General features: G+C 38.5%; 1 protein-coding gene and 1 long non-coding RNA gene across 9 annotated transcripts in view; one reads left to right on the forward strand and one right to left on the reverse strand.

Moving 5' to 3' along the window:
* Positions 1-5980: 5980 nt before the first annotated feature.
* LOC127435634 (uncharacterized) overlaps positions 5981-14090 on the reverse strand; it is a 41430-nt gene continuing 33320 nt past the window's right edge. For 7 of the 8 annotated variants that reach the window (XR_007896261.1, XR_007896266.1, XR_007896262.1 and 4 more), the window contains 2 exons: positions 12147-12279; positions 5981-9983 (listed from right to left, as the gene is read on the reverse strand). This is a non-coding gene — a long non-coding RNA (uncharacterized LOC127435634). The remainder of the gene's footprint in view (positions 9984-12146; positions 12280-14090) is intronic. The other variant, XR_007896267.1, reaches the window with a different exon arrangement.
* LOC127435628 (T-complex protein 11-like protein 1) overlaps positions 11328-14090 on the forward strand; it is a 32573-nt gene continuing 29810 nt past the window's right edge. The window contains exon 1 of the mRNA XM_051689225.1: positions 11328-11645. Within this exon, the coding sequence (XP_051545185.1) occupies positions 11640-11645 (6 nt within the window). The 5' untranslated portion in view covers positions 11328-11639. The remainder of the gene's footprint in view (positions 11646-14090) is intronic.

Raw genomic sequence — 14090 nt, forward strand, 5'->3', positions numbered from 1 at the left:
CAGCCAGAGTGGTACCGCCAGCTGCAAGGCCATTTATTAATTCATTTTGGTATGCTCACACTGGAACAACCTTGAACATGTGTGGACAAAGAAAAGCAAAACATCAAACATTTGATTTAATTAGAACTCAGTGGGGCTTTAACAAATGCGCAAACCCCTTTGACTTGCAGAACCTCCAGTCAAAGCTCTGTTATAAATTGCTCTTATTCATTATGTGCTATATATACTATTGTTCTAAATGTAGGGTGATAGTTTTGGATGGGAGACATGTGAAGTCTTTTGCTCTACAAATAGCACACAATGGAACACTTAGAGAGAAAGGACTCCTTGTTTAATAAAAGCAGAGAGTTCTATATACTAAGCTCACACTATCAATCTTTGGGGATGAAATTTTTCAGTCTCCACTTAAGTTTATGGGGAGAGAAAACTTTACAGGGGCTGGCCAGGCTCCAGGAGAGAGTAAAAATTATGTTGGGACATTTCTTCAAAGATAGTATCTCTATGTTTGAGTGCCACGGCATCAGTTTAGTAGAACTTGAATACCAGGTCTACAAATCACTACAAAGTGCTTATCTGCTGCCAAATCATAAGCACTGAACTGAGCAACATGTCAGCCTTGTTACAGAGAAGGGATCAAAATCTGGAAATAATAAATTGTTTTGTTAAAAAAAAAAAAAAAAAAAAAAGTCAAAAGCGCAACAGTGTTTAAACTGAATATAGCCAAGGACGAGTTTGTTGTGGGTGTCAGGCATTTGTGTTGATTGTGGTCAACGTTGAGATGTTTTTGAGTCCGTGACTCAGCTAGATCGCGATACCACTTCGTACAATGTTTGTTTGTGTATAGGTTTTGCACGCACATGCTACTGTCTAACCATTATTTGAAAAGACATTCTGTTTTATATCCACAAGTGCACAACACATTAGGCCATTTTTATTGGTCAGCAATTAAAAATGCTAACAGCAGAGTTTGGCATTGAGAAGCTCGCAAATCCTTTCATGCCAGATCATTTGGCAACAAACTTACAAGAGTACAGTTACTACAGAGAGATATCTCTGACTGTGTACGGGTTCATGGGCTGGTCAGGATAAGGGGCTTTCCACAGGGAAGACTGTTTTCAGTGTTATCATTTTGCGGAAGACTTTCACACTAATTGGCAATAAAAACATGAAACTTTATATATATATATATATATAAAAAATAAAAAAAAACAGCTAATTTGTGTTAGATCATGCTTAGTGTTTCTAATCTGCTATTGATGAATTAAATTACTTTACTATAAATACAGTGCCCCAGTAAGTATTTGGACACTTGAAAATGTTTGAATGTAATTGTATTAGATTTAAGGGTGAAAAAACAAGTGGCATTATTTTTTTCAATAGCAAGGAAACTTTCTAAGCAAAGTAGTATATTGTGCAAAATGAAGTCTAAAGTTTTTTTTTTTTTTTTTGGAGGGGGGAACATGTCCATGGTTTAACCTTAAATACATACCTCGGGTCTTTAAAGACCCGGGACCTCATTTCAACCCCTGTACCTCCTCTATTTTTTGGAGTTGTGCCCACACCTCTTTAGTATTCCTCAATCTATCTCTTATAAATAGTGTAACACAAAAAAATGCTACAATTGCAAAAAATAAATAAATAAAATAAATAATAATAAACATTTTTTTTTTATAATGGTTTAAGCACCAGATGTGTATAGGGTCATTAGGTATATAATACTGTCTGGGTTTTTTTTTTTTTTTTTTGCACTACCATAAATTATAATTTTTTATGATTATATCATATCTAGATAAGTTTACTATCACAGGATATATATTTATTTGTTTATTACAAGAGAAATTAGTACTATGTTCATACAAATAAATACATACAAAAATTGTGAATTATCTATCCATTTGCGGGTACACATACATATTATACATGCTATTTCTTACTCAAAGTGGCGCTGTTGTTTCAGTGATTGACTTGATTTATATTTGACATTGCTATTTGATGAAGAAACAACACTGAAGTAAACTATAGCAAGTGTAACACATGAACAGTATGATATGACTATTGTCATTTGAGTGTACTACTGAAATTATGTAAGTCTTTGCATCTTTTTAGACTCAAATAAGTGCCTGAGAAAATACTTATGTGTAAGTTATGTGTATATTATGTGTTATGTGTGCTCAGTATGTTTTTGACAGCCAATTGCATCTCATGAAATTTCAGTGTGAAAGTAATTCACTTTCTAGAATTATGTTCTAGATTTGTCCTGATTTGTTGCATTATCACTTTGATATCTGAAAAATAAAACATCAGAATATATCAAAATATATTTTATTTTGAGGGTTAATGTGATGAACTACACATTTAGTGACTCTAAAGGATACCTGTGTGAACTTGTGGGGGACTGACTTCTGACATAGATCCACTAAAAATCATCTTGATACCAATTGCTTAAAAGTAATTGAAAATGGCTCAGAAAAATGGAAGTTAGTTCTTAGAAAAGTAGCATAATTTTTTGCAGATACTACTTGCTTTGATATTTTATTATCTAATGCAATTACATTTATACGTTTGCAAGTATGATATACTGTAAAATGTTTAGAGCCACTGCATTCTGAATAGCTGTATTGTTTGGTTCTGTATTGTTTCTCACCAAGGCATGTTTATTTTGGTGACCATAAATAAATGAATTTTTCTCTCTTTATCTATCACCACATGATCAGAGCCGATAAAATGTGTTCTCATATATAGAGAAAGCCCTAAAACATAACCAATAGAATCATTTTCTTATAGCCGCTCAACAGGGTGAGCAAGTCAGTGAAAGCACACTATATAAACACTCCTCACTGACTAGAAAGTGATCCATCATTGTGCACTGCCATTGTAATGCTTCTAAGACTGATTAAGTCAAAGCCAGCTAAATCATCTGAATTCCAGCTGTGCTGTGGCCCTTGCTTTCGAGATTAAGATGAAACGGCCTGCACATTCCTCATTTGATAATTAATGATGCAACTGCAACGTGTTTCTGACGGTTGTGTAAGAGCTCATTAGCGATTTACCTTTAGCAAAATGAATCGTTAAACGTCTGCAAATAAAGCATAATTTTTCGTAAATGTTTACCTTTTCATTAAAGCGATATTTCACCCAAAAAAAGAAAACTCTGTTTACTCATGCTCATGTTGTTCCAAACCCATATGACTGTTTCTTCTATGGAACACAAAATGTTAAGGAAATAGTCATGAAAGTCATATGGGTTTGGAACAACATGAGGGTGGGTGAATGATAACAGAATTTTCATTTTTAAGTGAACTGTCCCTTTAAAGAGCATATGAAGGGTGAATGCCCCAACAACAGTCCCGAGACACAGTCTGAGAGTTTGAGGAAGTCATAAAATGTAATTGCAAATGCAATTCGGGTGATAACATAATAAGAAATTAAATTTGTCTGCTTCCGTTTTTGTTTAGGAATTATCTAAAATTGGAGGCAGTGGCACCAATAGAATGGAACTGATCTGAATCTGATGACCTTTGAGCTCATTTTTCCCGTAATCTGACAGGTCATAAGGTTGCACCAGTGGTCATTAATCTACCAGTAGGGGATAAATACACATCTGTACTTCCCACTGAAAATCTAGGAGGCTGATTTACAGATTAATTATAATTCATTGTGCTAAAAGCATTGAACAGAGTTATGGTAAAAATAGAGTTAAAGAAAATAGATGCAAAAATCACTCCTTCATTTGTATTTGAGGGGGAGATTGGTTATTAGAAAAATAAACAAGATATTTACTATGTGGAATGCCAAATGCCAAACAAGCCTTCTTTGGGAACAAATCAGTTTGCATTGTTTGATAAAGGAGCTGCCAGACAAACTTAAACAGTGAATAGTTTTTTAAACCCACTACAGTAAGCTATGAGTAAAATGTGAATGTATTGTTGGCATGATGACTAATAGCGCATAATAGGTGATACCTGCATAATGACAGTTCATTTTCTGAGGCGAGCCTTGTGCTAGCTGGTTATTCCAACCCAGTCTTATGACAGGACATGTCATGACAATAGTACGAGATGGCAAAATCGTACAAGTTGGCACATTCAAAAACATTACAATCTTACTCCCATTGAGAAAAATAAACAAACCAACTATCAATGTTAAGATTTTTCCTAAGTTTAACCAGAGACTATGTAGCAGAGACAGGCCACTTTAAATGGGAGAAATTGGAATGCCCAACGGTCAATGGATGTAGAAAGGAAGACCCGCCTTACAGGTAAAAGAGCCAATCAGCTTTTAGATACAGAAATCGCCTGTCAATCTACTAGAGAGCGAGCAAGCACATTAGCGATACAATCCGGGAAACCTGTTGTTGTTTTGTTGCGTAAACTGAGGTAAAGAAGCACAATATATGATTCCAGTGTTGTCAGATTTTACTGCTGATTTGAAATATGTTATTTGAACATAATCTTGACCAACCTTTTTTGAGATTTCAGTGTTCCCCCATTTAAGTAGGAGCTGCACTTTCATGACTGGAAATAGCTTCCTGAGAGAGTTCCAAGGTGGACGCCAGTTGACTGACTTGCTAGAAAGGCTTCGGTTTAACCCCTAACCCAAACCTAAACATAAAGTCTAACCCCTTACCCAAACCCTAAACCTAACCATGATTTTAACAAGACAATCACTTTTGTGTACCATGGAAGAAAGGGAACCCTCATGGTTTTGAATGAGCATTCATATGATTTTTTACTATTCTTATGAAGTTTAATCCCAAACCTAAACCATTAACTCTAACCCCACCCAAACCCTAAATCTAACCATGATTTTAATAAAACTTTTGTGTACCATGGAAGAAATAAAACAACATGGCTTGGAACGAGACAGGTTATCGACATAAATTTGTTCACTGATGTTTCCTTTCCTAAAATAGCTAACATCCGATGACTATATTGTATACATTTTAAATTTGGTTTGTTGATTGGTTGGTCTTTATGGGAATAAAAGTAATATCTTTGCATAAGTTGTATGATATCTTACGACCATCTTGTACGAATTATTATGAGTTCTCATGAGGTTATGATGTTGTGTGATTCTGAGTGTTGAAATTAAAGATAAGCTGCGGATTTTCCTTTCTTGGATTACACTGATTATCATTGGTGCACTAATCAAACATAATTTTTACACCATCACATACTGTAACTAAGGTCACATTTAATACAATTTTAATAAGAAAGATGTCTTCAATTATTCAAGCAAATAAGAGTGAATAAGTATTAATTTGTAGAATAATTTAGTGGATAAAATGTTTGCTTTTGAGCTAAATGAGAGGCTGCAATTGCTCTGAAAAAAATCATAATACAGAAATATGCTATTTATACCATATACTGTATAGGGTATGTGTGAGTGTGTGTTTGTGTGTGGGAGAGATAGAGAGAGAGAGAGAGAGAGAGAGAGAGAGAGAGAGAGAGAGAGAGAGAGAGAGAGAGAGAGAGAACAATTGAGAAGCTTAGCTCATCACTGAGGAGCAGTTAAGGGTCGCTGACTGAAAGTAATGGTGCACATCATTGAACCCTCACTGAGGGGGAGGTATCCGTATCTATTTTCTCTCTGGGTTACAGACACACTCTGCCACTTAAATATCAAAAGCAATATGAGTGAAATAAAGAGGACTGAAGCTTAAATGTTGACAAAGGTAAAACCAAATTTGCCAGTACTCCTCAAGGGATAAACTGCCAAATACTGTGTTGAACATGGACTACGAAATCTGTAATAAATAATAATAATAATAAATCTCTATAGTAAAAAAAGGCAACTTAACAACATGAAATGTTGACCACTGAGCTTTTTATAGTTTTTTGGAATTGTTTTTTTTTTTTTTTTTTTTTTTTTTTGAAGAAGAAGCTGAAGTAATTTCTGTTCATTTTAAAACTGCATTACAGCATGACATAGAGCCTACCTTTGGATATATTTATTTATTTTTGAGAGAATAAGTGGTCTATGATAAAAAAAGAAAATAAAAAAAAAATGTTTGCATAATGTATTTCAGGAATGATCAATTAAACTAATGAATAAATGGCAGTAGGTTATGCCATTTCTACACATAGTGTAGCAGTGAAATATAATGTTCAGGATCAGTAGGAAATTGATAAGCAATGTCGGGAAAGACTACGACTACTTTGTAACCTTTTACCAACTGTTACTATAAAGACACATTAAATCTTTATTTTTAGTATTTATTCCAACACCTAACTTGATTGGGAAGTTTACATTGATAAACATTACAACCACAAAACTTTTATGAGTTTGACAGTAGTACTTCAACCAAGAAGACACCTGCAATATCCTGACCCTTTAAAAGTAGTAACCAAATACATTTGTTGCTTAATGGATCTAGCGTGTCATTCACAAGTTCTGATTTAGCATGAAGAGAGACCATGTCGAGGAGGAGGTCAGACTGGGAGTAGAGACTGGGGCATGCAAGTTTTACAAGATCCCCCTGGAGTGAAGAAGTGCTCTCCATCATCTGCCTGAGACATCCCACTGAGTAAGACTTATGGGCTGACACCTCAATAGGGACACAGCTAATGCAGAACGGCATGAGGGTTAAGATAGGGCTCCAAATCACCCCCCGCCCACCCGAAACAGCTCATCCTTTAAGATGTGTACATTGCTGGCTGAAGAGATATATAGGCGGGGATGACGTACTCCACGTATGGGGAGTACTGTGTACCCATGTGATCACTTCTTGCCTCTTCAGAATTAAAAACGTATGGGGCCGCCATGGTGGTCCTTGAGGGGTATAATTCAATCAAAACAGCCATCCGCTGAGCATTACCTTAACTTTCCTATTTCTCAGTGGATTTGTACAGAGAACGTAGTACAACAATAAGATTAACAACTGCTTGAAAGAGAGATGAACAGTCAGAACATTGCATTTGGGCTAATTTAAGTCCATATAAATGATGTGGATGGTGAACTTTAAACTGTGTTGACCCTTAACAGTAGTGGGCAGGCAGGGATTATCTTCTCGTCCCTCAATGAGAGGTAAGATGAGAAGGCCAAAGCGGAGGTGATTCACGACTAGAGGGAGAGCAGGAGTGCACTGTTAAAAAAAGAAAGAAAGAAAGGGGGGAGGGGTCGGTGGGTTGTGGGCTTACAAAAAGAGGTAAACAGTTATACATCCACGTGCCTGGTTTGGGGCACACCTCAGTCACCCAAGGCTGTAATTACCTACAAAGGCAAAACAGTAACTATGCCAACACTAAACCTGAGAAAAATTTACTCACGTTAGGCACAGGGCTATGTGATACGACTGTGCGCTACGTCTTATCCAATTTTCACGAGAGCACTACATATACTATAAGTGCAATATTTGCACCTGGGCAACAGGCAACTGGCCATGGGTGTAAGTGTTTGCACTGGTTTTATGCCAGGAAACTGTGGGTGTATTTACAAAGAAATATGGAAGGTCCATGTAAATGAAGAGGCGCAAGATGTCTGAGCACCACATCTATTCTCAACGCAAAGTCCAAACTAAGTCCTTGCATTTGCAGTTTGGGGATCCCACGAGCAGGTGCAATCACTGATTTTGCACGAATTGTGTAGTCCATCACTGCGCTTAAAGGAATATTCTGGGTTCAAAACAAGTTAAGCTCAATCAACATAATTCAATTCGTCCCTCTTTTTCTTTGAAAAAAGCAAAAATCGAGGTTACAGTGAGGCACTTACAATGGAAGTAAATGGGGCCAACTTTTGGACAGTTTAAAGGCAGAATTGTGTAGCTTATAAATTTTATAAAAGGTCTTATAAGAGGTCTTTAAACAGGGCATTCAGTTTTCTCTGAATCTGAGTATAGCTGAGCCAAACCCATCTGTCAGATCATAAGAGACAAGATTTTGGTCACAAGTCACTTTTGACTTAATATGTAGTTACAGTGTTTGTCTTTGCATGGCTGTGTATTTCCGTCTTCTAAATCCTTTTTATAAAAGGGTAGATAAATTAAGCCCAAAGACCTATTCGTAGCAACTACAACCCCCATATACAGAGTTGGGCTCCCACATCCTGTACCCTTATCCTTGTTTGTGGTGAATGTTATTCTAAAGTTAAATGAACACATTGGGGCCTAGCAGTGTACACCCAGATGGGTCAGGCTAATTTGCTGTGGCAGTCAGGACACAGTGATGGAATGTGAATGTCAGCAGGCTCTGTATTTACACACTATATAAAACCGACTAGTAATTAACACTTGGGTCCTCCCGCACTCAAGTGTAATTGACTGTTTCAAAGGATTGCCACTTCATAATCCAGAGTGTGTATTAAAATTACGCTCTCCATATTGCCCACTCCCTCAAAGGATAAGGGTCAGTACAGCTGGCACAGTGGCTGGAATGCATAAGATTTTTTTTACGAGGACATTAACATTTTGACATATTAATAATGAGTAAGTGTATTAAGGTGAACCTCTGAGGGACCTTGTGCTATAATCAAGAGGTGCGCATTTCCTTTCTGCTGGGTGATTTTAGTACTCTTGAGGCAAAATGTTTTTGTGAGGCTCTTTAAAGCGTTTAATTTGAGATAGAAAACTCAGCTGGTTAATTTCACTAAAAATATAGCTTATAAAAAATACAGCTTAATATCATCACTGCATGGGCTATGTTCAGTTAAAGGGATAGTTCAATCAAAAATATAATAAAATCTAATATCACCCCATTCTTCCAAAGGAGATGTTGGTAGAATGATAGCCTCAGTCACCATTCACTTTTAACGTATGGACAAAAGATGCAAAAGTGAACTGTGACTGAGGCTAACATTCTTCCTATTGTTTTTTGTGTTCTACGGAAGAAATACATATTTGGAACAACATGAGAGTAAGTGAATGATGACATAGTTGTTATTTTTGGTGAACTATCCCTTCAGGTAGCATTATAGCATATAGCAGTTTAATGCATGTGCTTTGTTTATAAGATGCAGGGAAAAAATCGAATTTAAAAAAGTCCAAGTTTAATTGTACTTCTTTATGAATCTCAGGCAAATTTTACGAAAGCTATGAATTAACTGCTTAAAAAAAACTATCAATGTGAATCTCAAGCCCAAGTATCCACTCTGTGACTAGTGTCACCATATGCAACACATTTAATTTTTCATCTGTATCGCCCTAACATGTGTCCACATGGTCCCTATAGCCTATTTACTGAGGACATAAACTTAATGGGAGACTCATTGCATTTGTTAATTTGGCTTAATATGAGCTAATTGATTCTTCTTACTTGTGCATTCTAATTATCTCAAGTTATAGTTGGCCACAGTTTGTGTTCCAAATGTAAATTAGAAATGTTTGGCCATTAAATGCCCTCTGAGGAATGGGCAGGCAAGCCTGGGAGTAATGAGTGTTAATTAGCTTGTACAATGTAATTAACAGGTTTTATGTGTAGCACTTTCCCTTTTCAGCAATAGGCTAACACTATACATGCATCAACAGATGCAAACATTTAATGTTTTTTAAGAAAATGTTGCTTGAAATAATAAAAATGTACTCAATTATCTAATCTGAAAATATATTAACAATTAACACAAATATAGTTTATATAGTGTATCTATTTGTACGGAGTGTCAGAAATTAAATATATCTTAACAAACACATACTAACACATTTCAAACTGAGTACCAATATGGCTATGGCACAGAATGTATGCCACTGGAAATTATTTAAAAAATTAAGCATTTCAGTCTATTTTGCATCTCTTTCGATGTGTTAAACCCTCTGATGACATAAATTCTTAGATTTTTGCAATTTGGGTCATTATGTCAGATGGCTTCCGTTCCTCTTTTCCTTCAGAAATAGGTGTACCCCTTTTGGCCACATATCGGGTCCCTTTCTCCACGCTCTGGAGTTTGGGAGGAGTAACAGTAGGAGTGCAGTCTTTTCACAGCCCATTACCCACAGAAGAAGAGGCTGGGCTATCACTCAGAGTCGAGCTGAAGGAGATAAGAACTTGATTCTCCTGCGAGAAAACAAAATGGGTCATAAAAATGCCATGACACTCTACATTGATTTAATTCTGATGGAAGTGAAGTCCACCATATTTGGTCTAATCCCATCATTTTAACTCAACAGATAAGCTATAATGGGGATAGATCATTTACTCAACTTCATGTTGTTCCAAACCCATGTGACTTTCTTTTTACCATGGAAACAAAAAGATTAAAGTGAATGGCGACTTAGGCTATTATTCTGCCAAACATCTCCTTCCACTGAAGAAAGGCATACTTGTTTTGAACAAAAGAGAATGAGTATATGATGACAGAATAAAAATTTTGGGGTGAACTATTCCGTTAATGCACAAAAAACTCAGAAAATGAAAAATCATTTAAACTGACAGGAAGCTCACCCAAATATTAAAATTCTCTCATCATTTACTCACCCTCATGCCATCCAAGATGTGAATGACTTACTTTCTTCTGCTGAACACAAACAATGATTTAAAAAATTAAAAGAATATCTCAGCTCCATACAGTGCAAGTGAATGGTGGCCAGACCTTCGAAGCTCCAAAAATCACATAAAGGAAAAATCACATAAAGGAAATCTTTACTTTAAATCTCCACTTTCACTTTCACATCTGACAGTAAAAGTGGAGATTTAGAGTAAAAAATGACTTAAATATTGATCTGTTTCTCACCCACACCTTTCATATTGCTACTCACGATATGGTTTTAACCACTGGAGTCATATGGATTACTTCTATGTTTCCTTTATGTGATTTTTGGAGCTTCAAAGGTCTAGCCACCATTCACTTGCATAGACCTTATTCTCGCTAGCGCCATCTTTGACATTTTTTTTCTCCTCTTTTTCTCCCCAATTTGGAATGCCCAATTCCCAATGTGCTCTAAGTCCTCATGGTGGCGTAGTGACTCGCCTCAATCCGGGTGGCGGAGGACGGATCTCAGTTGCCTCTGCGTCTGAGACGGTCAATCCGCGCATCTTATCACGTGGCATGTTGAGTGCATTACTGCGGAGATGTAGCATGTGTTAAGGATTCACGCTATTCTCCGCGGCATCCATGCACAACTCACCACGTGCCCCACCGAGAGCGAGAACCACACATTATAGCGACTACGAGGAGGTTACCCCATGTGACTCTACCCTCCCTAGCAACTGGGCCAATTTGGTTGCTTAGGAGGCCTGGCTTTAGTCACTCAGCAAGCCCTGGATTCGAACTCACGACTCCAGGGGTGGTAGTCAGCGTAAATACCAGATGAGCTACCCAGGCCCCCAGCCATCTTTGATCCTTGACAATTTTTAATGGGAATGACAATAAGGCTGTGAGGGATAGACTTACAGTCTCTTCAGTGGGCTGTACTGCATTTTAAAGTGTTTTTGGATCGTTACGCGGACAAAGCATTGATAAAATATCTGTCCAAGAACATTCAGGATACAAAGAACTCCAGACAACATGAGTTGTGGAAAATCAGATGTGATCAAGGAGCTTTATACCGTTTTACACCGTTTGTGCCATTGAAGAGATGGTTAGTCTATACCTCACACCCTCATTGTCATTCCCATTAAAAACCAAAGACGACCTACAGAGCTGAGATATTATTCTAAAAATCTTCATTTGTGTTCAGCAGAAGAAAGAAAGTCATACACATCTGAGATGGCATGAGGGTGAGTAAATGATGAAAATTTTCATTTTTGGGTGAACTATCCCTTTAAGTAATTCTTCTATTTAAAATCTGAACAAATGCCTAGTTTTATGAGAGTTTTCAATTTGTTTTGCTTTTGGATCAAATTATAATCCTTGGTGACAAAAACTTGACTTAACTTATAAAATATTAAAAGCTATTTTGATACATTTAATTTAAAATAATCAAATAAAAAAGTTTCTTGTGACTGGAGAACAAGATACTGATAAATGTACTACCATGTTACAGAAAACAATGGACTCCAAGACGACCTCTGGTTTATTCCATATTAGCCTCTTTGCTCCCTTCGGAGTTGCGCTACATCTCTGTGATTAATACACTCTGAGACTTTTTCCTGCTGTTTTCTATCAACATTTAATTGAGAAGAATGCTATTCTGTCTTTAGGCACTCAGCGTGTGCTGCAGCGTATGCCTCTTATGTTAACTTACTAGATTCTTTGCTGGCCTGCGTTTTGACACTTACTTTCTCTGCTAAAATTTCAGAAATAGACTGCATGATTGCATTCCACTCTCCTCTGCAATCGATCTTTTGGTGGTGACGCTTGCTGGGAGTGTCCCACCTGTCAGGAGTCTTCATCATGACTGTAAAAGTTAAACTGAAAAAAAGAAATGATTGCCATGGCCCAGTGATTTAAGATTTCATAATTTTTTTGGTGAGATGCTGGTTCTTGTTATTACATGATAAATACATTACAAAACCTGCCTCTTTTTGTTAGTTTATCTTTTATAAAGAGATGGACACAGAACGGAGAAACAAGCTCATGAAATCCAGATGACCTTTGTTCAGATTTTGCGGGTGTTGATGTTAGGGTCATGTTGAGCTGGCCATTTCTGCTGACCACTGAAATATCTACTTCACTGTCTGCACTTTCTCGTTTTGGGACTTTTTTCCCTTTCATAAATGTGCCACATGTAAAGGATGACCGAAATCCCTTATTACCAACACGGTTTGAAGCATCTACCAATGAAATGCACTTCTGGTCAACATCTGATTGATCATTTGCTTTTGGAAGCCCATCAGTAGAGGAAGGATCGTCATGGTTACTGGTGTAACCTCCGTTCCCTGATGGAGGGAACGAGATGTTGGTGTTGATGTAGTGACACTAGGGGTCACTCTTGGGAGCCCGAGACACCTCTGGTCTTTGATAAAAGGCCAATAAAAATTGGCGAGTGGTATTTGCATGCCACTCCCCCGGACATACGGGTATAAAAGGAGCTGGCATGCAACCACTCATTCAGGTTTTATGCTGAGGAGCCGATATAAGGTCCGGCCATTTCAGCGGGTAGTTCAGTGTTGTGGCAGGAGGGACACAACGTCTCGTTCCCTCCATCAGGGAACGGAGGTTACACCAGTAACCATGACGTTCCCTATCTGTCACTCACTTGACGTTGGTGTCGATGTAGTGACACTAGGGGTCCCTATTCAAAACGCCACAAGGCTGAACTATGTTACGTGAACTGGCGGTGTGTGGTGGGCAGACTTGCTGTGTGCCTCATAGCCAGCACACCAGGTCAACACGTAACCTCCCCCAACATAGTTATGAGTGTCAAATGGCCCTTTTTGGGGACAAGTCGACTACCCAAAGATAGAGACAGGCTTAACCCAGCCGTGGCCTCTTTTCCCCTTCTCTTTTTCCACTCCCTAAATAAGAAGGGGGATTATCCGACTGGGCCACCAGGTCTAGTCGGGGGGTGTCCCTCCCAAGGGGAAGACACTGCGGAGACCACACCTCGCCCAAAGAGAGGGGGGGATATTTAAGTGGAAGAATACGTCACATGGTCTTTCCAACCATGTGGAGAGCCTTCAAGGTAGAAATGGGGGAGGAGTTACTACAAACATGGAGACTGGGGCAGAGGGGCTCTGCCCAAGGAAGATGCAGTTTGCCAGCAGGGAAACGAACTAGCAGAAGATATAGATCGCATGGGGTTAGCCTTACAGGGAACCGCCACATGCGGAGCACCTACCCCAGAACAGGGCTCTTAGTTAGCGCGTGTACTGGGCCGGCAGCAAGTCTCTCCGAAAACTCGACTGCCACAGAGCTCGGAGGAAGTCAACCAGGGAACAAAGTTTGTGAACACTACTGGGAATTAATGATGCACGTCTTCAGCTCCAAGGGAGGTGGAAGGCGCTATGTGCAAGCGATACACCCAGCCAGCTATCCCAGGCTTATCCGCTTGTGTTGCGTGCCACTACCTGGAACGAAATCGGTTCCACCCGGAGGTTGTAGAACCTTGCACAGGTGTTGGGTTTTGCCCAGCCCGCTGCTCTGCAAATGTCTGTTAGAGAGGCACCCCTGGCCAGGGCCCAGGGAGCCGTTACACCCCTGGTAGAATGGCTGGTAGCCCTACCTGGGGCGGCATGTCCTAGGCGACATATGCCATAGTTATGGCGTCAATGAGCCAGTGG

This window comes from Myxocyprinus asiaticus, chromosome 46 (genome assembly GCF_019703515.2).
Source record: "Myxocyprinus asiaticus isolate MX2 ecotype Aquarium Trade chromosome 46, UBuf_Myxa_2, whole genome shotgun sequence".
NCBI classification, from domain to species: domain Eukaryota; kingdom Metazoa; phylum Chordata; class Actinopteri; order Cypriniformes; family Catostomidae; genus Myxocyprinus; species Myxocyprinus asiaticus.